The following is a 26,247-nucleotide window of genomic DNA, read 5'->3' on the forward strand; positions in this document are numbered from 1 at the left end:
CTTATCGTGTTTTTATCACCCAATAATTTTTGATTATCCTATATCATCTTAATGTAGAATTATAATCATATGGTATTATTAAATAAAAAATGAATTCTCGTCGTTTCAACAATTACATTCAATCATTCAATCTACGATACAATATCATAACTTACACCTATTATAGAATATGGAATTACACAAAACGGTTTCTTGACAATATAAATCAATTTATCTCTAATTTGTATTTCAAATTTTTTTTTTTTTTTTTTCCCCTCAATCTTCAAACATCATCAATAAATTTGAACCAGATTGACAATTGGACATGAATCAATAAAGCAGTTTGCAAAACAAAAAAATGTAGAACATAAACTAAGTGAATGCAAAATATAAGTAAAAAATTAAGGAACATAGAAAAGATATTTTGAATTATATGAAAAAATAATCACCATATTTTACTTCCTTATCCATCTCACACGTATGTACCAACGTACGCTGCAACTGTCGAGTAAGTACTTACATACTACTTATGTAATATTTGATGTATAATGTAATTAGAATGAACTATACTTTCGCCCTAACTAGATCTATTTACCTTCTTACGTTTTAAAATCGATAAAACTTACTACCTAATCGACATTTAGGTGTAAGCGTGTAGATACATATGTATGTATGTTTTTATTTTACGCAATTACATCAAGTTTACGGTGTATTTAGGCATTTGCAGTAAATATTATGCAGTTAATTCTCTATTTTCACGTGGCTTTTTCTTTTTTCGTGTAAGCAAATGATTCTTTTAACTTATAAAGAATTTACCATATATTACGCACGTGGTCTGTAATAAATGGTGTATATAAATCGTAATAATTAGATTTGAAAATTCGTTACTACACAGCATGTCTGCTATCAGATACAATATATTTGATATCAATAATAATGACACAGTTGTGGTACTTTTTTCTTATAAAAAAAAAAAAAAACAAAAAAAAAAAAATGGAACAAAAACAACTTTTTTCTATGAAAGAAAAAGACGAATGAATAAATTTAATTAGCAGCTGCCACGATATTGTACACAATTATTGCACGTACATATGCATACAGTGCTTACGTAAATACTTATGATCACACATTCATCACATCGCATATTCAAGCCTGGTATTGTAATTCATTACATTAGTATCGAAGGTAATTTTTATGTACAATCGCTAGATATTATATTAGTATATTATTATTATGTTTCATCATAGATTTATTATACCTTATTATACTTATTATATATATATATATGTATGTTTATGCTAATTAGTTACTTACGTTTTATACTAGATTAATTCTCGTAAGATAGTCATTTTTCAAGCTAGATTAGCAGTAGGATTTTGATAATAATAGTAATTATAATAACGCAATGGATTGAACTGAAAAATTTTTTTTTTTTGATCATCAAATCGACAAAAAAATATTACCCCGTGTCAATTCAACAGTTCTGTTACAGAACAAAAATACAGAACGATTAACTGCCGAATTCTCAGTAGAATATCCGACAAATCCTGTAGGAAATACATCGGAATAACAGTAAATAAAATAGTAAGGAACCAAAAAAAAAAAAAGGAGGGAGAATGACATTATTTTCTAAATTCAGTTATATCCTCGTTTCTCTTCTCCTCGTTCTTCTTCTGCGACTTTGCATTCGACGGCTCGGCTTATTAGAGGATAATGAAAAAATTGGGTGTTATTATACGATTATTTGAATGTAATTTATAATCGATAATTGTGAACTATAGACAAAACCAAAGTGTTTTTCCTTCTATCGTATCTCACCAAAATAGTTTGACAACTCTTATGATCTATTTATGCAATATTAAATATAAAATCACTAAAATACACGAACGTACCTATTTTATTCAATAAGAATAATAATATTTCTACAAATATCGCTATAGAATATGATTTTCTTCTTGCATATTTCATCCTGTGTGTGCATTTTTTATGGGTATATCTGTTACCAACTAGAAATTTAGAGCGAAAATAAAGTATATATAACATAACTTGTTATTGTTACTATTATTATCATTATTATTGTTAGTGTCACTTCTCTAACACACTACACAATATAATGTAATAATATAATAACTATAATTAATTGAATCACAAAACTTTCTTAATTACCTTCGTATCAATATCAATCATTATGATTATCAACATTATATTTGTGGTTGACGGTACATTTTATTCACTTCCCGTTCGAAAATATGGAAATAAACTACAATGAACGTAAATTAAACACGTCAGAATTGTTTGATTTGTTTTTCGTTCATAAATATTATCATCTACAATTATATCGAAGAAGACGGAACATTCAAGAATGTGCGACATTAAACTATAAAATTAACGATGTTTTGATTCGTTTTGTATTTATTTCATCAGTTTAAATTACGTAACGTACATTCATATATTTATTATTTTTGTTCGTTTGTTTAATTGTGTTTATTAGTCGTTTAATCTCACTGCCATTTGTTACCACATAAAATTGCAGAGAATCAATGAGATTTTTCTTAATATTTTTTTGCTATTACTGTAGCAGCTTCGTTCACAGCGCGCGATGTTTCAATAGGTTGAAAGAATTTTTAACCCTCTTTCAGTAAGTTTTTTCTTTAACGCAATATAAAATTTTTACGTCATTCAATTTTCTATTAATATTATTTTATCTACAAATGGTATAGTGATAAAAATTATTGATAGAGGTGTATATATATGTTGTATTTTATGTGTATCACAATAAAACGCCGTGCCTATGTTAATAGGTATGTCAGCTATCTGCTTTTAGGTCCCGTGTTAAACGTCTACGTATCTTCCTCTTTTTTTATGTAGGTATTCACTCGCCTCCGGATTACTCGTTTCATCTATTGTTTATTTTTTTTAGGCTCATTTCCAAGTTGAATACGCAAATAATCATATTTTTCATACCTTTGTCATTATTATCATTATCATTATTGTTATTGTTATTATTATTAATTTTGTATCATTTACTCATTCATCACCACTATCATTATTACTTCAAATCTTCAATATTATCATAAAGTTTAATATTCTTATCTATGTATCCTATTATTAATATTACTATTCATATTACAACTAAAATATTTTATATCACGAAAAGTATAGGTAATCAATTGATTAACATCATCTAGGTACAATATAGTAATAATATTATATTGTATAATAGAATTCATTCTATCATCAAGACTTCACGCACGTTTGGTATGTATAAATACGAATCTGGATTCATCAACCTCGTTCATTCTTTAGGAGACAACAACCGAAGAAAAAGAAAACCCGCTCAGAATATGTTCGTTTTTCTTATTTCAATTATAATTCTTCAACTGAACAATTAATTTCTTCTTATTTCTTCTCCGCTTCTTGTTTTTCAAATTTTATAATTTTTTTGTTACTCATAATTAACGTCCGATTAGAAACAAACAAAAATATTATCAGACCCGAGAAATTTTGAAAAAAATCTCAGCACCAAATTGGTATGTTGATGATTGAATTTCTTTTTTTTTTTTAAATATCGCGTTACTCGTTTTCTTCACGCATGAGTGACGGTAAAATTCCATATCGATTAGAAATGATTGAACATCCTATGAAATCAACCAATAGTACGTCTCAATTGCCTATTATCATTGTCATTATTATTATTATTCTTGTTATTGTTATTATTATTTCGTGTGCCAATCACCCGGCATTTAAATAGGCTGATCAGACAAAGATATACTAATGAATTCAAAGAATTTCGACATTCTCGTTACAGGTGATACCATAGTTTTAACTTGATAATCATTTGCTGTATCATTACACCAGTTTAATCGTGTTCCAGAACTTGAGTCGGGATGCGACGCTACCGTTTGTCAGTGGGATGAAGGCTGATGTTGATGAGACGATGACGGAGATCCTTTCATCAATGCCTCGCTCGTCTGACAGCTACTGCTGACTCTACTTCCAGTGTAAGTACTACTGGTCTCTTTCTGATATGGCTTAAGTTTAACCCGATAAAATGTTTTGCCTTCCTCAACTTTATATCGGTTATTTGCCTGAAAAATCAAGGAAATGCACACATGATAGTTAATTAACACCTATGTTACAATGGCAAGTTCATTACGGAATGGGATTTTTTTGATAACGTTGAGAAATCCGATGGATTATCTCACTTTAAATTGAATACCAGGTAATCAAAATTCGTGTTCTGTCGCTGTTAAACTAGGAGGGTTTATATTATATGGACACGGCTAGAAAACATGGCTTGGAAATCGGCTATCAGCTGATCGTATTTGGTGAATAACACGAATATAAAAGGACAGAAAGCACCGTGCAAGTGAATAAACCTCTATTCTAATGCATTAAGATCATCAAGGAGAAAAATATTGGTCACAAAAAGACTTTTAAAATGAAATACGACGCGATAGTATCGCACATTTTCCACTACCATGGCATCTTTTAGATGTGAATCGATGTTGCTGTTACAACTCAAATTTCAGAATCTCTAATAAAGTTTTCTAACCAAAATTCTGTTCACCTTTTTCGCGAGGCACCACTCTTTTTTGACAACCTCAGCAACTGTGTGATTCTTCTTCGGAGTGCCGTCGGGATTAAGTTTCAGATCGAGAAGGACGATACTGTCGGAGTGCACGAAATATATTGCATCGGTTTCTTGAAGTACTGTGTAAGATGAGTAAGCAGGTTCCCACAGCACGAGGACGATGTCGCCTGGATTGCTAGTGCAGATGCTGATCTTTGACTCTTGGATGAGGTTTCTTGTGCTGCGAGTAAGTTTGTTGTCGACGTGGACCGACGACTTTCGCCTGCTGGGTTCGGGGCTCGTCGCGGCATCGCGGCTCGAAGATTCCGGAATCACGGCGACTGAGGCGCACATGTCTTTTTCGCGAGGATCAGGAGCAACGGAGGCGGTCATCGCCTCGCCGGTGCAATTCCGGCGCCGCGATCTTTCCTCGACGAGTTCCATCTTCAGGGCGACATTGTCGGACTTCAGAGCCTCGACTTTTGATTCAAGGATGCTTCTGCCCTCGTGGAGGATTCGCATCTCCGATTTTAACCGCTTGTTCTCGCCCTCGACTAGCTCGAGTCGCCGTATCAATTCGTGGAGGTCTGGCTCTGACTCAAGCCGTACCTTCTTGGACTCCGAGACTTCGATGTCGTCAATTTTTCTGTGGATGTCCAGCTCTGCCTTCAGCTTGTCCTTCTCCGCCTCCAGCTTTTGCAGTCGTGAGTCAGCCCCCGCATTTATCGTCTCCAGCCTCTCGTTCTTCGCCTCCAGCATCTTCACAGCCTCCTCCAAGCACCCACCTCCCTCGCTCATCTTCAGACGCTCGTCATTCAGCTCCGCCCGCAATTTATCTCTCTCGGATTCCAACTCCTTCAACTTGTCCTCACGGTCTTTCAACTCGTTTCTATCAGCCTCCATGTTCGCCTCTAGTCTTACTTTATCTGCCTCAAGACTCTCGACCTGACAAAAATAGTTATCTCGATTTTATTTACATCTGTTTTTCCACTTTTTAAAAACGTTTTGTTTTTTATCAATCGCGTGTAGGAACCAAACATCAAAAAATAACAAAACAAAGGTTCATTTGAGGTCCAACATAACATGAGTATAGCTGAACAACATGGCGTCGAAAGACTAGCCGGTCGTTTTAGGTCAAACATATCAAATTTAAGATACAGAAAACCTTATACAAGCGGTCAGGTTTTTATTTTATTACAATAAATTGATACGTGATACAAAGTAAGGAAGGAATAGACTATTAAAATCAAATACGAGTGATTTTGAAACCGTGAAATGCCTGCAGTGCCATCAAATGGTGCCTTTCGATTTAAACTCAGAAAAAGTTTATTTGATCAAAGCATACATCGCCCCGTTCCGAACAATCTCTGATTTACACCGAAAAACTACAATTGACATGAATGATTTAAAATGCTTACGGTTTCGGTAAGCGTTTGTCGAATCATGGTCTCCGACTCGGTGAGCCTCCTGATGGTTACCTTGAAGCGTTCACACTCTTCGGACAGCATGGCTTCCCTGGACCTATGAGTTTCGAGCTGCCTCTCCTTCTCCTCGATCACCCGGCGCATGGCTTCATTGAACCAGACCTGTCTCTCGGCGTCGTTTCTCTGCCTGGCCAGTCTCAGTTCATGGTCCAATTTGGCAGCACATTCCGATCTTTCCTTCTCGATGGCACCACGAATGGCTGTCGTCCTCTCAGTCTTCATGTCCTCCCGCAACTTTGCCACAATCGCCTCGTGGTTGACAAGCTCAATCATTTCAGGACGCTAAGTTTCGATATGAAAAAGCAGGTTTAAGGTCGTTAGATCAAAGAGGTAGATTTCATCAACTAATCCGATTATTGTTCATTCGTCAAATAACTTTACATGGTTCAGCAAATTTTGATCAAAATATTACCATTTTCGAGTTGTACGAAGCCAAACCAATGGACCAACTTTTATCTAAATAGATTCATCCAATTTCGAGTTATCGTCGAAAAGAGAAGTGTAAATATTTGTACATAACTCGACATCGGCTTATGTTAGCCGAATTTCTTCAAAATTTAATCAGGTCTAAATCGAATCAAGCTGAACTAATGGACCAAGTTGCATGTAAATCGATTCATCCAATTCTTAATTATTGTCTAACAAATGTACATTTTTTCGAATAACTCGGAAACGTTTCGACAGATGCTGCTTAAAATTTGACCAACTTCCAGGTAAAAAGAACCTTATCGATTCCGATCTAAATTAAAAAAATCTATAGTTTCATTTTGTGTTAAAAGGGTGTTGAGAAAAAAAAATTGAGAAAGCCTCACCTCGATCTTCTCAAGACTTGAATCGCTCGGACTTCTTTCCATCGTCGACGCTGCCATGAGCTTAAACCTACTCCTGATGTTCTCCAGTTCCGTTTTATAAACCTTCTGGTACTTTTCGGTGGCAGCCTTGATGGCCTCCTCGTGTTCGGCTCCAATAGCGTTGAGGCGTTCCTCAAGCTGTCCAACCCTTTCCTGGCTTTCAGCGAGCGATGCATTGAGTGCATCGATCTCGGCCTTACTCACCTGCTGGCTCTCCTTGAGAGCGATATCCTTTTCCATATTGGCCCTCTCGATGGCTTCTTCCATCATTAAGATCCTGGACTGAAACTGGCGGAACTCTGTCTGGTCAGCGTCCATCTTCTGGCGCAGAGCAGCGAGCAGTCTCTCGTGCTCCGAGAGCTCGGATTCCTTCTCGACGATCGTCTGCTCGAGGGAACGGATGTCGTCCTCGCGACTCTGCATCAGCTTCCGTAAATCGGCCATTTCCAGCTCGTGGTCGACAGTCAGTTCCTGCTCTCGCTCTTGCAGCGTCCTCTCGCATTCTCTAGAGTGAATTTCGAGTGCCTGTCTCACATCCTCCGACAGCTCCGTCAGCCCTGAGTTCCCTATCAGCATGCGCTCCCTTATTATCGCCAACTCCTGACGTAAAGCCAGCAGAGCTTCGCCTGCTACTGATTTCATGCAGCGAAGTATCGACTGGAGCCGTTCGACTTCTTCCCGCGTGTTTCCCAAGTTCTCCTAAAAAATGATGAAGCAAAACTGAGTTACGGTTGGCTCGATTACCAAAATTTGCTAGACACTTAAGTTACTTGATCAGATCATTACACTTTCTTCTTCTTCTGTTACTACTAATTTCGAAACTAGTTTCTCTCTGTGATCGAATTAAGTCGCGAAATATTTGATCAAAGACATCTGTACAAACACTTTAATGGCCTAATTTATTATAAATCGATGAACAGCAATTCAAATTTCGAATATGAATTTGATGCGTGGTGGTCATTTTATTCTTTTAATATGAATTTCGGAAAATGAAAGCTGTGTTAAGTTGTTTCAAAGCATTGTGGAGTATCAACCTTGTTTATCTGTCGTTAAATGATAATCAATGGTATTATAATATATATAATTACGTTACTCGTCGAAAGTTTATGATTCATAAAATTATGTTATTTTATGTAGGACACAACGAATAGTACGAGTATGGGGAATAAATATTATGGGGAAGGTTTATTTTTTGTTGTTCATGTTTCTGGGGTGCGACGGCAGCTATTTTAACCTGTAAAACAAAAAATTAAAAGTAGCTGAAGCTGCGCACATATTTAACAATAACAATAATAGCAATAATAATATAACTACAATATACAACTGAAAATCAAACGGGGTTACATAAAAAAAGTTCTCAAGTGCACAAGCAGCAAAGTAATCGTCAAAGTTAATTGAATCAATTATTCGAAACATAACAATAAAAGTATCGTACAATGAATAAAACAAAATAACAAAGACAAAATACCGATTAACAATATAATTGCAAAACCAATTAGGAAAAAAAAGCTTCAAATTAAAAGGTAATACTTTCTTTACAAGAATTTTAGGCAACAAAGTGTGAAAGCAGATGTAGAGTGGTGTTATTGCTTTGAGATTAAGCTGTGTTACATGGTGGATGGAAAAAGGTTAGCGTGTGTCTGCATATTACACAGTACAGAAATTAAATATGAACAAGTAGTACATACCTACTGACTGAAGATAGCTTTTTTTTTTGTGTTTAGTTTTTCTAAGTCACTTGGAAATATCAAAGCAATAAAGATTGTATTCCGGTGAATACTGCAGTATACAGATTGTCGTTAGGAAATAATTATGATGTAGACGATGATACCTGATAATCTCAACGATAATTAACTTCAGTCAATAATAATAAGAAGAATAATAATACTCATTCACTAAAAAACAATTCTAATAAGAGGCGTCTAATTTTTTGTTGCCTTTGCTGTTACTGACTCTTTTTTCTTTAAAGCAAAGTACCTGTAATAGGGTAACGATTGCTTGATGATGAACATCGACACTTGGACCCGGGTGTTCACTAAGGCTGCTGGGCAATGATTCGTCCATATAAAATTCGGTACCCATGAAATCCCCGATTCCATTTTCCAACGAAGAACTGCTCCCCGCACTGTCGAGCTGGTGCCCTCCTTGCTCTCTGGTTCCCGATCTTGATCCTGATCCTGATCCTGATCCTGATCCTGATCCTGATCCTGATCCTGGTCCGCAAGCTTCGCCCGAACCTTCGTTTCCACTTCCGCCACCGTCGCACACCGCGGGATTGTTTAAGGAAGGATTATTTATGGGATCGGGATGATTATGACCATCGGGAGAATGAGTAACAGTAGAAGAAGAAGTAGCAGCAGCAGATTTGTTGGTGTTGTTGCTCTTCGTCGAGTGACACCGACGGCGATGATGATGATGGTGATGATCTTGAATGTTAACCGTCGTCGTTGACGTCGTCGCGGCAGCGGAGGCTAACTGATTACCAAAATTATCACAATAATAATCAAGATCATTTTCCTTTGAAGAATAAGAATAATTGCAGCTGCAGCGAACTGGCGATGACGATGATACGGATGATGGGCGGAAATTCGAATCTCCATTTTCCGAACACTCTGCTAGAGGACTAAGAATTAAGAAGTAGCGATCGCTCGCTGTCTGAGGTGCACCGGGTAAAAAATGGGACGAAGAGGAACTCGAAGAATTATGGTTAGAAGGCGTAGTGAAAGAGTTATTTGCGCTATCGAACGAAACCGGATGAATGATGCGTGGCGTACAGACTGACGATGAGCTGGGGATTTGATTATGGTTTTTGTTAATCGTGGGTTGAGTGCTGATGTTTTGAGATCGGTACGACGATGACGATCCAACCAAAGAAGAGCAAGAAGAATTCAGGGATACGCTCTGCGAGGGACAAACCTCTGATCGTTTTTTCTTATCCGACGCCGTGTCACCGTCGAATGATTCCAGATTGACTCCACCCTGCTTCAGCTCCGTTATCGTCTGACCCTGTTGTCCGATTTTTTCAAACTCTTCGGTATCCGTCTCAGACTCGAAACCCCCGCCACTGAAAATAGATGAAAATAGTTTTGATGCTTTTCTCTCGAGGTTTGGAATTGCCTCACAGGGTGAATCGCTCAACGAGTAGCTTACCGATCGCCGAGAAGCGGCGCCCTCAGAGGGCTCGAATTTTTATCGTCAGGGTTTGTTAAGTCCTGCTCATTTTCCTTGTCCTTTGAGCCTTCGATGCTGCTTCCCTCGGTCAGACTTTTCGACAGAAAGAATTGAGTGATGCTGTTCAGGTCAGGAGTAGACACTGCCAGGGCAAGATCCGGCAAAGTTTTTCTCAACGATTCCATATCGTGCGAAGTTAGCTGTTTGTTGAATTTATGGGTGAAAAAAAGGAACGAATTCATTAGCTGACCACAACGGAGGTGATCAGAAAGTGTTTCACAACCCAACGATCGGAAAAGAATAGAAACGGAACGATTAGCAGAATTATGAATCCCATATCATTAAGTTTCCGAATTAAGCATGAGTTATTCCAATGAGACACTGTTCGTTTTAATCTGTTTATTCGTTTCTATTGATTTTATCTGTTCTTTCCTATCCCGTCATATTCGCGACAATGCCACCTCTAATAGCTTGTTCGTTTCAATTATTCATTTAGAATACGGGATGATAATTATCAAACCGATTCAATTCTTTCTACCCGAGTTAATTCTTTTCAAAGAATACGAAACATCCGTTTGGACAAAGAAATCGGAATAGATCGTATTGAAATTCTCAATCCGTTTCTGTTCTTTTCCGATTTTTGGGAACTGATGAACTGATTTTCGACCATGCGAGGTGTGCCAGACCATCCTGCTTTCCTAACAAATTCAAGAAATCGTAATACACAGTTTATTCTTCTCCTGACAATAGAAAATCACGCGATACAACAGATCAATTTCAATAAAATGAATGTTAACTACCGTCTTGGACCCAAATAAAAATACCCGTGTTTCGGGTTATCACTGAATAGCCAGTTTTTGATGAGAATAAAAATATTTCAAACTTGCTTTCGATGTCTTCCAAAAATCGTTCTTTTTTGCTATTAATCTTCTGAAAACATGCCAAATAGTTTTTTTCAACTAGCTCATATTTCGTTAAATATTTTATACACAACGTTAGGTAACTGCAGGCAGGCTAGAATATTTGACCTATAGGCAACAAAATTTTCATTTCATAATGACATTCTTGAAAACAAAATGGCTCCAAATAAAAATGCAAGAAAATTCTCAATAAATTTTATCACTTTCCGGATGATATCGAACACAATATTCCAGTTTTTTTCAACCTAATAAATGCCCATTACGCGAAACGCCAAAACACGGGTGTCTTTATTTTGGCCCTCGAGTATTTAAAATTGTTGTGATTCATATTGGTTTATTGTACCTCGTGATCTCGCTTTTGAAGTGATGAAATCTCTTCAGTTTCAAGAAAATTATACAGTTTGTGATCATGCTTGTAAGGTAGTCATCAAGGTAAGTTCGTAAACAATTTAAATATACTTACAGCTGATTCTCAACCAGCTTGAGGTCATGGAACGCTACTGTACAATCGGTCCAAACTATGTTTTGTATTTCTAAGAGACCAACCAGATACTCGTGACATTAAACTGGCTGATTTCCTTGAGTTTGAATACCATTTTGTTATTCAGGAGAAGAAACTGTGAAATGCGACTCACCCAACCTGCGGCAAGATAGCAAGGTCCGATTTCCCGTTAATCCTTACCTTTGGCAATGCACTGTCGAAAACAGAAGGAGCCTGAGTGGCGAAATCCGGGGGAGTATCCTCGAGTCCAGGGAAAAGGGTGTTCAAAAAGTGCCCTTCAAACTTCCCCAGAAAGTCCCTTCTTCTGGCGATCTCCTCGCTATGAACAGTCAGGAGCTGACACGCGAGATTACTGGCCCACACGAGAAAAGATTGAGAGAACGTCCTGCGCCGGACAACCTCGGCTACGGCGGTCATATACATTTCAGGGGCGAGATTTATTTGCTGAAGCACATCAAGATGGCGTCTGAGCCGCTTAAGGCTTTCGTGGTACATGATGAGCTTCCCGTCGACCTCCATCATTTTGTTTTCCACGTACATTATCCACTTCAATCGGTGATAAAGATTCACCGAGAGCTCCTCCTTCGCCTTGGTGCATCGTCTCCTTATGTCCCGGAGGTGGTTGTGGTTCTGGAGCATGACCTGAAGCTGCCGTTTGTGAGACGCGCAAAGGTCTGGAAGGATGCTTGCGTCCCCGAGGTTGCTGGCCCTGTTCTGGTTCTGCAGGAAGGCCTGCGCCAGGTCGCCCTGCTCCTGGACCAGTTTTTTAGCCTCGAACATGAGCTGCTCCAGCCCGTAGAGCCGCTCCCCGAGCCCCTTGATCTCCTTCAAGTCCTGCTTGTTCGCCGCCTCGACGGCGCTGCTCACCTCAGACTTCAGCGACTCCATCACCCGCTCGTCGAACGTTGCCAAGCCCCTCGAGCACTGCTCAGCGACCTGCTCGAGGCTGCTCTGATTGTCCTTTGCCGATATCCACTTTAGCAGACTCAATGCCTGATCACCCCGTTCGGTGTCATTCGACGGTTCCGCCCTCGTCGTCGAGCTGTTGCTTCCCAACTCAGCGTCATCTTGATCTTCGGGGCTCAGGAAGCCCTCCGCGTGCGCCCGAAGCGCAGGGAGGATGGGGATTTTTGAGAGCATGCCGAGGTCCTCACTGAAGCTGTAATAAGGATTTTGGGCCGTGAAGCATCCGACTTGACTCATAACTTCTACTAGTAGGAAGATCAGATTAAGCATGCTTATATGAAGCGGACTGAAAAAGTGGCTCAATGTCGGGAATTCAAATCTGGGCGATGTGGCAAAGAGAGCCAACTATCTAAAAATTTTGTCATCAAATATTTAGTCAATCGGATGAACCATTTTTGAAATAACAAGGGTAACGCAAAACACGGCACCAAGCAGAATGGTTGAAATTATTGTTACTAACAATGCTTACTTCTATTTAATCTTCGTAAGAAATTAAAAGACGTAAACATAGCTTCATCTACATACTTTTTGTTAAAATAAATCCCAATCGAATAATTGAATGTCGAGATATAAGTTTCCAAAATTGCCCCAGTTTTCCAGCCGACTATTCATATATACCCCCTTAACTGAGGAGCCCTACTTGTTCAAGAGTTCGATGTACTGCTGCCGTTCCGTCAAGTAGTGAGTGAAGCTCTGTTGGAGCAGATCTGCCCTCGATTGAAACATCTGTGTTATGTCTTCGAGGTTCGCGACCACCGCTGCCCAGCCCTGCTGCTGCAGATGCTGGTCGTGGACGAGCTTCTCGCAAACACTTGTCTGGTTCCTCGCCAGCGTCCAGCACTGTTGACCCAGCTGCGCTCTCGCCACAACCGTTTGATACGTAGCCGGCATCACCAACGATGCCTCGATCTGCCCCTGAAGATCTACATCTGAAAAAATTACCCATAAAAGAGATATGTTAGCTCTATATGTCGCTTTGCCGTTCTCTACAAAGCTTTTTGTTTCAAATATGAAACGATTTTTCTCACTTTTGGATAGGGATTTTTTTTCTTAAGAACTTTTTCCGCGTCGATATAGGGATTTTTATTCAGAACGACTTTTCCCGCCTCGATATAGGGATTTTTATTCTTAACGACTTTTCTTACTTTTTTCTGGGGAATTTTTTTCTTCAGGTTCTTTTCTGATTTCAATTTATTTTTCTTCAAGAAGGTAACACGGTTTCGTCACCGTTCGCTTATTTCCTTTCGACGGTAATGAATTTCGTATATATTTGTTCATCTCTACATGACTAATAGCGAAGGATTCGATTTGAGTGGGGATCGAAGAACGTTATTGTAATTTTTTAATACACAGATACGGATTTAAATACAGGTGATACACATAAATAAAATTTTAGATCCGTATGAGTACACATAGTCGACATTAGTTAGTCTTCAACAAGATTTTGTCATCTACCGATCGGAGAATTGAACATTTCGAGTAGCGGAAGTAGGTACAAAATTCTAAAAACAAACTCTGCTTCGAGTCACTGTAACGGGAATAAATAATAACTGAATATTGAAATCATGTGTAAACAGAAGGTAGAAAAATAAAACGTCGAGAAAAAAGGGGGTTAAGATAACTATGAAGACGATAATAAACTGGAAGAGGAAACGAAAATGCGAACAAGCATATATACATATATATATATATGTATATATATATATCCAGATGTTCAGTGTATGTCGGAAAAAGAGGGACAAGAGGTAAGACTTCGACAAGTTTGATAAGTGAGACAAAGTTTTTAATCGTACGACCTAGAGATAAGGTGTAAAACAACGTCATGGCAGACGGACCGCAGACAGAGAGAGAGAAAACGATGTCCGTATTGCATTATCAGTATATGTATATACATGTGTGTGCGTGCGTGCGTGCGTGCGTGCCTGTGTGTGTGTATGTGTGTGTGTGTGTGTTAGAAGTATAACACGTTCTAAAACTTACATAGATAATCTCTGTTTCAAGGACGCTGTTAAAGATTAACATTTGACTTAAATTGTGGGAAGAACGATTGATCAAAGAACTGCTGTCTTATCAAAATCAACACTACACGATTTGCCTACTATGATGACGATCATAGTAATATTTGCATCGTAAATAAACAAGTACATCAGAGTGGTTTTAGATGGCTCAAAGCTTTTCAGTCTAGGTACGAGTAGATTATTGTCATTGTTCATTGCCGACCGGTTTTCGCTTAAACTCCAACAGAGAAATTCCACCCGGAATTGGAATTTTAAAGGAAGAGAATAGTCAAAAAAATCAGCTAAACGAGTAAAAACGTGGTTTTAACAACCTCATTCGTCACATTACTCCGACTGCAGTGAGTAAAAAACACTCTGTCTGCAACAATGGTTCAAACTTGACTGAGAAACTCAATTCGGTTCATCAATCATCGTTAATCGAAGATACAGTGCGTAAATAATGGTTATGAACCAATAAAATTTTTCTGTATCAGTGAATATTCAAAGATATGTATACGAATTAGAGTATAATTCCATTACAACGAAATTTTATTAGCGTTATTTCTCTTCAGCTCATTATTCTGTTAAAGTTAAAATCAGACCAACTCTTCAACTTTCGACGAAATATTCCAATTACTGTCGTAAACTACTTTTTTTATGTTTGGTTCTATTCGACCGATATACTGAGACAGTTTGTTCAACAAAAACTGTATATACGCATTTATTGATGTTTTTAACTCTTTTGTAATATTAATAATATCATATGCAGGAGGCGACTGCATGAGAGAATCTGTATTTTTCCCTGTGTAATTGATGTATGTTACAAATCATTGCAGAAAAAAAAAAAAACATAGCAGTGTTTAAAAATAAAGCACCGTGACAAGATATAATTGAAAGTGTAAATATTTCTCACTTTTTTCTTCGACCACCCCCCAAGCTGCCTTTGTGGCAATAAAATTAATTGATCGTACGACAAAATGAGAAAAAGAAAAAGAAGAATGGAAAAAATATATTGAAAAATGTTAGACAATAAAATTTGTTCACAGCAATCACAGAAGATTATCGATACAGAGCAGAACAGTCGAACACAAAAAGAGGAAAAAAAGGGCAGGCGACAATAAACCTCCACACAGTGTTTACACTTTCTTCTATCATCATTACGATATGATTAATTAAAGAATAATTGGTATCCATATCGTCAAAGATACGAGAATAAGAATATTGACTCCAGTTTTCAGTTTTTCTTTCTATTTTTCCGCCGTCAACAAAGGCAGGAGGATGCAACATACCAGTATTACGTATTTGAATATGTTTTTCGGAATAACACTACCGTACGGCTTTCACGAACGCAGAAGGTAAAAAAGAGCGTCGAAAACTTACCGAGTTTACAGTTTTATTTTCGAACGGTAGTTGTTGATTTGAATTATTTTCTATTTTCGTGGGCAAACCGACAAGATCATTTTATCAAATTCAGAATCAAATTCGCCGTTGAAACAAAGATAAAATCTTAATGAGAATTTCTTGTCAAAAAAGAACAATCGATTATCATAACTTATGAGACTAATATCTCTTCCAGTAATGATATAGTCACTCATCAAGCATGGTAATTTTCTAAACGATCCTCGGGACATTGAAAATTCCCTCAAGCGTTTCTCGGCCCGTGCTGTTTTCGGTTTGACTTAAACGAATATAAATAGACAGTGAACGCGTATTGCAAAATCATGCTCGTCTTTGCATCATCTCAAATCTTACCTGAGCCATATTCTATGCTCGGCACGGGAGGCTGTTGACTCTCAATCGACGCTTTGCTGAACAGGTAAATGGGGTTGGTGTCCGTCCCCGCGGAATAGGTGCAGACCCTTGCATTCGGTTCGAGACTTTCACCCCCGCTCACGAGCAGGACCTGCTGTTCGGTTGCCACTCCACATACTCTTTCTATAGCCTCCTTCAGCTGAGCGACACTGTGATAATACAGTAAGAATTGACTGTCAATCTCTTGTTACTTTATTATCATAAATTAACAATATTAACTCATATCTAACAAGATAACATTCGTTCTCCTAATGCTTTTTTTTCCTTTGTAGCTATATTTCTTAATACTTCATTACGTATTTTTTTAGCATTCTAGTTGAAATATGCAGGATTTAGAGTAATTTTACAGTGGATATATAAATATTACGAACAGAAACTCGTGCGTTTTGATAAAAGGTAACAATCTCAAAAAACAAACAATAATACAATATTTTCAGCTGTTACTTTCATTTCTCTTCGTTTCGTTCCGAGATTATAATAGAAAGACTTTGAAAAAAAAAAAAGAATAATTACGAACGTAAAATATGACGCAGCAACCAATGAAAAATGAGTAAAAGATCAACACCTAATGGAATATGTCATAGCATTTTTTGTCTTTTAGAAACTTTCTGTACATGATTTGTATTTATCAACGATTTGTACAATACATTCCAGCAAGAATGATTATAATAATATTTATTATTACAAATATACTGCACACGCGTTTACATATATTTTTTGTTCTAGAAGTGCAAGCAGCGTGCAGTGCGAATCAACACAACAGTGACGTGTGTCAGTGTGCATGGGTAATAAGTATGTACGTTATATTCAAATGAGAGCAAATGCAAATGTGCAATGGTATAACGGTTGTGTGTGTGTGCGTGTGTGTGTGTGGGTGTAACTTGGTTGGCCCAAAGTGACGACGACTAGACGCAGCAAGGAGTAGAAGAGCTTATTGCCATTATTATTATTGCTCGTCGCACAGATAATCAACACAGTAGACGAGACACCGACCGCCCGCCTGACCGACTATAATAATGTTTGACCCAATTCTTTTTTCCTTGTGGCGCATATTGCAATTTTTTTTTCTTTGCGCTTATTTTAACCCCCTCCTGCGTCAAAATTAATAAAATCAACATACGACGGAGAGAAAAAAAAGTAAACAAGAAATATATAAATAAACGGGGCACGTTTGATCCATTTTCGTTATCTCTGCATGTCTGTAGGTTGATTATTTGACTCATCATCTACGAATTAAGGCTTATAAAACAGACAATAGACGATTCGCGTTTACAAAAAATTCCAGCGAATTGCGTAATTGCATTCGTGACAGTTTTTAATATTTCTCAAGTATTGCCCGATTGTTTTTCCAGCAAATTGTCGAAGAATCCAAAAAATAAGAGAGAAAAAAGTAATCGGCCATGAATGTATTTTTTTCTAACCTTGAATACATGAATTTTTTCACCAATTTTTTTTTATTGTGTTTTATACCGCAGCCAACTGTAATGTGGAATATGAATATTCATATCGGTTCTTAATGCGGGGATGTATATCACGTTGTTGTTGATAATAATGATTGCAATGACCGTGTTATTCTACGCATTTTCAACCTACTGCACTGTATAACGAAGACACGCACCATCTAACAACTGCGCCAACTCAGGCAACACGAGGAGTAGTGCAAAAGAACCTGCCAAAGCCGTCCTCGCGTGGCAAAAATGAAATTGCGAATAAAGGTGGAAGAGAATGAGTAAATAAGTGTAAAGAGAGTGAAAGAAAGAGAGACAGAGAGAAGAAAACGAACCACAATGCACGGGTGATTGGAAGTTCGATTAGAAAAAAAATTGAACTAATGAACAAACAACCAAGTGAAATGATAAGCAACTAAAAGCTCTCCACGCTGCGACTACAATTTTCTTGTACACTGTACTTTACACTTTCTACTCTATGCACACATACTCTGAAAATGCAGTAATCAACCGCTGTGTATGCACAATCTTGACCAGCGCGTAGCAGAAAGTCCAGATAAGTGAAAAGACCAAGAACCCCATTTCATTTTTTATCGGACTAAAGAATTATCAAAAATATACCGACTGGAGAATAAAGGAAATATAGGAATTTGAACAACGAATTAAGTTAACAAACCATTTTCTGAAGGAATTTACAACTCCAAATCAAATCGGTACCCTTCTTTCTACCCAATTGGACTGTGTAAAATTAATTCTTACACGCCAAATCGGATCGACTTCCATTTACCATTCATATGTTCTGTGATGAAATGTTACTCAAGAGGATGCTACACTCAGTCTTTACCGACCGAGTGGAATGTTACTTATTTCCACTCACGTCCAATTAATTTTTTTTCACAAAAGCAGCTCCTTCGATTAAAAATTTCAGCATTCGGCACGTGGTTTCAACGTAAAACGAGCAGTAACGTTGTAATTAGAGTAATAATTGGAATATGAACTTTACCTCTCAAGGGCCAGCTTCATGTCGAAGGTGACCGTCGTTCCGGTATCAACGTGAAATACGTAAAGCATCTTTGCGCCTTGTGTCTTCAAGTGTTGAGTCAACGATAACAGGTGTATATATACACACAAGTTTTTATATGTATAGATATGGACCAAATATGTAACAAATTCAGATTCTTCTCTGTTTCGAGCTCTTTCGTACCGTTTGCGCCCTTTTCTCTTGCCGTTTTCGCTCTTCTTCTCGTTTTTCCGTTTTGCTCTCGCACTACCGTCGCTGCATGTCCTCTCGTCGCCGTTATACCGAGCAGTAGCGTGGATGAAAATAATAAAGTATCGGGGAAGATATCTTAACGACGGCTGTGGTAATAACGAGCACGTTAACCGGCGTTGCCAGTAGTCAGCTGGGCCGGGGCCGAATCTCGACTTCTTGTTTTTCCTCTGGAAGAGCAGTGGCAGAAGCAGCAGCCGCGAGGCCGGCCCCCGTTGTGCTGTTATTCATTGATCAGAAGAAATCCGCTAACGTCTCCTTCCCTTTCACCTCTTCCTGCTGTCGCTGTTGTTGCTGATTTATTACTATTGTTCTTATTATTATCGTCCTTATTCCTTCTTTCACCGCCAATTTACCGTATGCACACTCTTCTTTATGAAAACACAGCGTCAACAACACTTGTTAATATTTGTACAACTATTCGCGAATAGAGTGCAATAGGAGGAGCGAGAAGACGTGGCTCTTTGGGGTTAGGGGTAGGTTATGGCGTAGTATGACGACGACATAAGAATCAATCCTGAACAGTGTTCCTCCTCCTCATTCTCACCCTTTTTGTTGTCCTGATCCTAGTCTTCTTTCGCACGGACAATAAAGCCGGGACAAATAATATTCTTTGTTCCATATAATATTTTCACCAATTTGATTAACTTATTTATATAACTGTTATTTTCATACTCCAATCAGGAGTTCGTGAATTACTCAACATTCGAGTACACTTTCTCGATTCCTAGGATGATTCTCTCACTGGCAATTATCACATTGAGGATTGTTTGTATCACAATTTTTATTAGTCCTCCTCTCCTTTCTCTTCGGAAACTGCAAATAAAAAAAGACACATATTACGCTATGATTATAATTTGAGTATGTTTATTTATTTTCTATTTTGCAGAAAGGTTTATATATTATTTACACTCGTTCGACGATTCACAAATGAGAAGTGAACAAAAAAAATAATACAGCACCAACGTTAAACGATAGGAAGATGAAATAACGCGTTTACACAAGCCGTATTGTGATTTATATATTGTACATCAATAATTGGATACACTTTATACACTTAGGTGAAATAAGAAGACGCAAAAGAGATATGAGAAGAGGAATAAGAATTATTCAATGTGAATATGATTTACGCGATTCACAATGACATTACGATACGACACATGAGTCTTTCGTCCATTCGTCTTTCTCTCTCTTTCTCTCTCTCTCTCTCTTTGCTGTCTCCCTTAACGATGTCAGCTGTTTATTTATTGACTTTCTTTCTCACTGTAATTGCCTTTTTTTTCTTTCTTTTCCTCCATCACGAAGCTCATCTATTCTATGTTATTTATACTTGCAGAAGTGGGCGAATCCTCTTGTCGACGACCTCACAAACTCTTGATTACGCACGTCTTTATCTCCTACTAATACGCTATCCTCTATCCTCTATGCAAGAGCACACGTCACGTACAATCTGAAGATAAGCGATAGGTATTCATACCTCGCTTTTTCGGCGATCTTCGGACGCGTTGTTTCGTTTCAACGTACGTTGACTGCTGGTCAGACTCTGTCCTCGCTCACAATCGTTTTTGAGCAATGACATACTAGTTTTCTGATGGGCCTTTCCTATCTACCTATTTATCTATCTAAATGCACAATCTTCAACAATATTTGTACTTCTCCATACCCGTAAAGTATCATTAGTTTTGAGTAAAGAATGAACATCAGTTTTGTAGCTGTAACGACAAAATCCACCAAACATGTGTTCGTTCTTACTAATCTATTTTTGCGTACGGTGAATTGTGCAACTATTGCCATAATTTGATATTAGTGGAACAATATAAAGTAATATTTATTAGACCTCACTCACTCGTAAAAGATAATCAACTAAAGACGTCAACTATGATAAAAATAAATAGTTTCCTTGTATCAAATTTTCCTGCGATTCGACAAATACTCAAAACGTTCTAGCGAAGATACTGATCCTTTTATAATTTTCGAGCAATTATGAAAACAAAAATTTTTAGTCCATGGAACCCGAAAACGAGGCACAAGCACCGAAAGCAAAATCAACCAGACCGAGTAATATACCTACTAGTGATTTCGCTGTAGGTGCTTGTGTTCGTTTTGCGTAGGCAGAGCCGCGATGACGCGCGGAGTTTCCGATCAGCTGGCAAACCGACTTCGGTTTACTGGTTGCACAGCCGCTGGCTGGTTGTCGGCTCGTCGCCATCACGAGAACGGATGTACAAAACGAAGGAAGCACCACGGAGAGCTGAGTCGAACCGTTCGCCTGAACTCGCTGCAAATCCTAGGATGGTGGGGGAAAAGCGGGGCCAACGCGCTTCGCGCTCTTCAATCCTTCCTCCTCCCCCTCCTCGACCTCCTCGACAACGTTTCCGCGTTGAGCTCTGCTCAGCTTCTTCTCATTCTTCTTCTTCCCGTTCATCGCGAAACGAACGAGAGGATGAAAAAGAAAAGCAAAGGACTCCACCTCCTATAATCAACTATACACCTATAGCATCGCTATTGCTGTGTTGTTGATGCTGATGCAGAGACTGCATGTGTGCGGAACGTGTAATTTATTCAATGTATTTCACCGGTTTCGGAATTACACTTGGTTTCAATCATCGTTCCAATTTCAAACGTTGCAGCGTGCAGACTTCGAATTATCTTTTAGTACATCGGAAATTACATCGACTCTTGTTATTGTTTGCATTTTATCTTTTTTCTTCTCCTTCTTAATGATCGGAAAACCAAGAGATGTTGTTTTTTTGTCTCTCTCGCATCTCGGTTTCCGTTTTCCAAACTTCGAAGAAGCTAAGGAAAAAACACAAGCAGAAAGGGCTTGATTTGACTTGAAGTCAGCTCATTGCCAGTACTAACGATAAAAAGCCCGTATTTGAGACTAATGAAACAGTTTTGTGGGGGGAGGGAGAATCCTCCGCTATTCCACAAGCCTGACGCAAACTGAGCTGTAAATTTGTTGGCAAATTTCTCCCCCACTTTCGTCGAGGTTGATCGTTGGGCATGACCTCATCAGTTGCGGCGGTGGCAACGCCGTCGTCTTTTTCTTGCAGGAAGGTATGAAGTCAGAGATGGTAGCAATAGGTACAACAAACTCTGTGGCTGAGTGTTACTACCTGTTTAGCTCTTATCTGATCGCCATTGCTTTTTTACTTTCATAGTTTTTTGCTCTACTCTTAAATATTCTGATTCTTATTTTCAATATTCGGTTTGGATTTATAGACATGCGTCTATCGATTTGTAAATATTTACTCGTAGTTGTTGACCACACGTCATTTTCACCACGTTTCCTATGTTTCCAATGTCGTCAACAGCAACAGCAACAATACCACAATGCATCGATCAGTTTTCCCATCTCTCCACAATAGTCAACTACTACACTATGTGCGTAATTTCAGAGGTGTTTTTAATCACGACCAATTCTATCATACCTTTATATATCTGCATGATGCCTTCGTATTTATTATTTCGATAAGAGATTACAACAACGATAATGACGACAACGCAGTTGAGGTTAAGGTTAAGGTTGCTGAGACGGAGGTTTACATCACCGGAAAAACACGCTAATTGATTTAATCGGCGGAAATTCTATCAAGAGTTTGATTTTGATGTCTCAAAGTTCATTTTTTTTCAACATCTATTTCCTACAATTCGCACATGAGTTTCTTAATATTATCATTGTTATTATTGTTACGATTGTTGTTATTTTTAAACTTTTGAGAAACCACACATTTTCGATCTCCTCTTTTTATTACTCGATTATTTTTTTGCACATCAGCCGTTCATCCAAATATCACAATTGCTGTCATCATTAAAATGGTAATCGTTGTACCGGCGTTAATGAATTTTAAAAGAATAAAAAACTTTACACGGTAACTGATATTATTATTATTATCATTCAATATAATAATCATGATGAGTAGAGGATGATGAACGCGAATGGAAGAAAAACGAACAAAACACCATCACGGTACTTCGCTTCTTCTTTTTGCTCCTCTGATGATAATTATATCATAATTTCTGCCAGATACTATCACAGGTGCAATGTAATAGTGTCTGTCTGATGCTGAATGTGAGCCAAGTGAGCCAAACGAAGTGAGACAGCCAACAGTGGTTGGTGCTGGCCAGGTAGCGGGGCAGGTATAAGAGTGAACGTCAGTAGTCAGCTGCTCAGCAAAACAAAACTCTGACAATTACTGCGGCTCAGATTCTCAACCTCGCTATTCCGTTTGAAACCAGTCCGGTCGTTTCAAAAGTTTTCTTTACGAGCTCAAGTCGGAAAAAAGTGGATGGACACTTGACAGTTTCATAGCAGATATGCTGGCCACCATTCCGTTTCTTCGCAAAAATTGAATCACCCAAACTACGATTAAACAATACCGAAATTTTCCGAATTGTTCTAACATGGGAGTTGAAGAAAAATCAATATTATTTGGGAACTTATTGGTTCTTCTTCATTATTTACTCGTCTGCTTCAGAAAAAGGTCGCCTTCGACGATTCTCCTTTATTTATCAATTGTCTAGCAACTATGTATGTACTCAAAGAGCCATGTATATTTAAGAACTGAGCGATTCCTATTACAGGTATAATACATCGGATTACATTTAGTTTTTGGTTTTTCTGTTTCTCATACCATTTTTCGCGAATCTGACATTTGAATGCGAGGAGTAAAATCATAACACAGTGCAGTCGCGAGAAGGAAGAAGGAGAACAATAACAATCGAAGTTGGGAAAAAGACCCTGTTTGCTTTCCCCGCCCGCCTGCCTGCGTTGCGCTGTGCAACGGGTAGGTAAGCTGGAAAACCCAAACCCGAACAAAGAGAGCCAGCCAACTGGCAACCAGGCAATCCGAGTCTCCCTCTTCCCCCTGAGCTCCGACGATCCGCCACTTTCCCTCCGCTCAGCTGCGAGTCAAACTCAGCCGATCCGATGCCCAGCAACTGCCTCAATTCACTGCTCCACTCTCCGTTTGTTTCGGCTACTCACTCATACTGCCATTTTTCCGACATTTTTCCAGCTATTCTTATCGGCTTGATCTAAGATTGGCCACGGTTCATTGATGCCGAATCTACACACCGTAAGGCTGCACTGCGCACAGAACAGGAGAACGATGCGTGTTACCTGTCTCGATGTTAGTTTGTTTATGTTGGCTCGATTTGTTGTTTGTTTCCTCTTCTGTTTTGTTGGAACATCGGTCGGTCAAACTACACACGTTCAATCGATTACTGTCGAATCTTTTTCTACTTTTTTCTATGTATTTAAAAATTGGATTCTTATTTCCAACACGGCACTGATTAATAACGATTGTAATGACAACTGACTCGCTATTTCCACTTCGAGTTCGAATCACTACTCCTCCTATACACACATCGTCGTTAAACACAATATTTACGTGGAAGCAACAACAACAACGAAAAATACCGTGAAAGAAGACAAGTCCTATAAATAAATAAACCGACGCTGCGCAAGCGTTTGTTTATTTGACAAATAACGGATCGAATCGCAAACGAGATTCGTTCGTAGCTGACTTTGGTGCTTTTTGATTGTTATACGAGTATACAGAAACTAAAAAAAACCACACAGCGGTGATAAAATACCAGAAAAAAATTACTGAATTCAATGAAGAAAAATGAATACCCTCATTTCTATTCTCAATTGGCCGATACGCGGCTGTTGTCTACGGTTCTACGCATATGCAGACGACGGTGTAAACAAGTAGCGAAATAACCGAGACAGCTCGACTGATTGCCAGGGAGCAACTGGCAACCAACAAAACTCGACTCGTTGTCGAGAACAACGAGTCGAAGCGAGTCGAGTCTTGTCGAGACTCGGTTCGGGTCGGCGTTCTACCTGCTGCGCGGAATCCAACTTTGTAACGCATGCGCTATGCAACGGATGTATTATTGTTCGAAAGCAATCAGTTTCGTCCTTTTCTCAGATCCCCATTTGCACGGTTTGCAACCCTCGTTTGCAGGGTTTCTACCTAAGCATTCCGTGACAGATATAATCCATGGTACCCACACTAATCCGGCTCTCATAACCGTTAGGCAAGAATTTTGAAACTAACGAACCTCGCGCAGTTCTGCTCGTAAATGTTATTTTGTTTTTCTCTTGAATCATGCTCGATTGTAACTGGACTGATAAAATGTCTTCGCATCGTAGAAAAGAGAAATAAAACAAGATTGAAACACTATCATCGGAAAATATTCGACAATCATCAATAAAGTCAACAGTTTCGGTCGTCTCAAGTTCCGTGAAAGCTGGTTAGACCGCCATCTTGTGGCGCGCTGAGGAACCGCTTATCGAATCTGTCCGTACACACTTCGCAGTTCCGGGCTTGAGGAGGGATATACATATAATATAAATACTTACATATACATGTGTAAATATACATGTACTACAGGTCTAACAATAAGTATGGATGTAACGACTATGCGTCATTTTCACATTTCTGTGCGATCGTGTTGTTATACGCATCCATGTGACACATACCACGAAACAACGCGCGTGACATTACACATAGCGCACTATAAGTATTTACACGTACGTAACATTCAGTTACAATATTTTACGAGTATTTGGTGTCTATGATTTGAGGTGTATATGTATGCGCGACTAATGATAACGGAGAACTATTGCTGTTTGTTTATTTGTTTACATAACTAAGTTTCAATATGGTTTTATGGTTCGTGACAGACTTTACTTATACAGATGTGTCATCGCAAAGTGAAACACAATTCCTCACCCTCTGGAGGCAACCTGGATCGTATATTACCCATTTATTTTTGTCAATTCGAAGGAATTTTTAACAATTCTTTAGATCTCATTTTCTATTAGATTTTACCACATCTCAAGTAGACATATCGAATTCGCTCCTGTATCATCGTACACTAGACACTCCGACGGTTTCATGTGGCTAATTATAAGCTGAAAATATGAAATTCAACTTTTTTTTTGAAACAAAACTATTTCTGTCTATGACATTACCCAGGGTTTGCCTGAACAAGGAACCCTAGGAAATGGTTTCCCTCGGGAGGTTGATCCTTCGCAGAACCGAACTTTTCCGTCATAGAACTCAGGTTCTAAATCTCTACAACCTCTCCTACCAATGACCGCTGCAAATATCTATTATTCAGCTCCGGTTTTCGTACATCTGCAAAACAGCTGCGCTTTCCTCGCAACTTTACAATCAGCACCCTCGTACTTTCACCCTTCGTACCTCGGCATGCTTGTCCATATTGCAGGTCATTTCTAAATAAAGTACCTCCCA

At 38.5% G+C, this 26,247-nt stretch overlaps 1 protein-coding gene across 7 annotated transcripts; it reads right to left on the reverse strand.

Moving 5' to 3' along the window:
* Nucleotides 1-157: 157 nt before the first annotated feature.
* LOC124184080 (RB1-inducible coiled-coil protein 1) lies at nucleotides 158-24,771 on the reverse strand. Of its 7 annotated transcripts, XM_046573479.1 has the most exons (13): nucleotides 24,615-24,770; nucleotides 24,099-24,181; nucleotides 18,707-19,789; nucleotides 16,196-16,404; nucleotides 13,087-13,375; nucleotides 11,661-12,639; nucleotides 10,038-10,258; nucleotides 9,804-9,951; nucleotides 8,865-9,362; nucleotides 6,849-7,586; nucleotides 5,971-6,318; nucleotides 4,550-5,497; nucleotides 158-4,067 (listed from the first exon to the last, which is right to left on the reverse strand). In XM_046573479.1, exons 3-13 carry the CDS (start codon nucleotides 18,772-18,774, stop codon nucleotides 3,885-3,887), a joined length of 4,629 nt encoding a protein of 1,542 aa, XP_046429435.1. In that variant the 5' UTR covers nucleotides 18,775-19,789; nucleotides 24,099-24,181; nucleotides 24,615-24,770; the 3' UTR covers nucleotides 158-3,884. The 7 variants fall into 7 exon arrangements, with proteins under 7 accessions (XP_046429435.1, XP_046429439.1, XP_046429434.1 ...); XM_046573483.1 differs by lacking the exon at nucleotides 24,099-24,181 and having other exon boundaries at nucleotides 6,031-6,318; nucleotides 24,615-24,771; XM_046573478.1 differs by lacking the exon at nucleotides 24,099-24,181.
* Nucleotides 24,772-26,247: the final 1,476 nt, after the last annotated feature.

Source organism: Neodiprion fabricii, chromosome 5 (genome assembly GCF_021155785.1).
Source record: "Neodiprion fabricii isolate iyNeoFabr1 chromosome 5, iyNeoFabr1.1, whole genome shotgun sequence".
Lineage (NCBI taxonomy): Eukaryota > Metazoa > Arthropoda > Insecta > Hymenoptera > Diprionidae > Neodiprion > Neodiprion fabricii.

Bases quoted from the DNA above. Each gene is read 5' to 3' on its own strand.
- LOC124184080 (XM_046573478.1), bottom strand. From the start codon at position 18,774: ATGCTTTACGTATTTCACGTTGATACCGGAACGACGGTCACCTTCGAC. The intron at 9,363-9,803 runs GTTTGTCCCTCG...TTTGGTAATCAG, and splicing joins ATAAGAAAAAACGATCAGAG to TTAGCCTCCGCTGCCGCGAC. The intron at 6,319-6,848 runs GTGAGGCTTTCT...ATCGAAACTTAG, and splicing joins CAAGTCTTGAGAAGATCGAG to CGTCCTGAAATGATTGAGCT.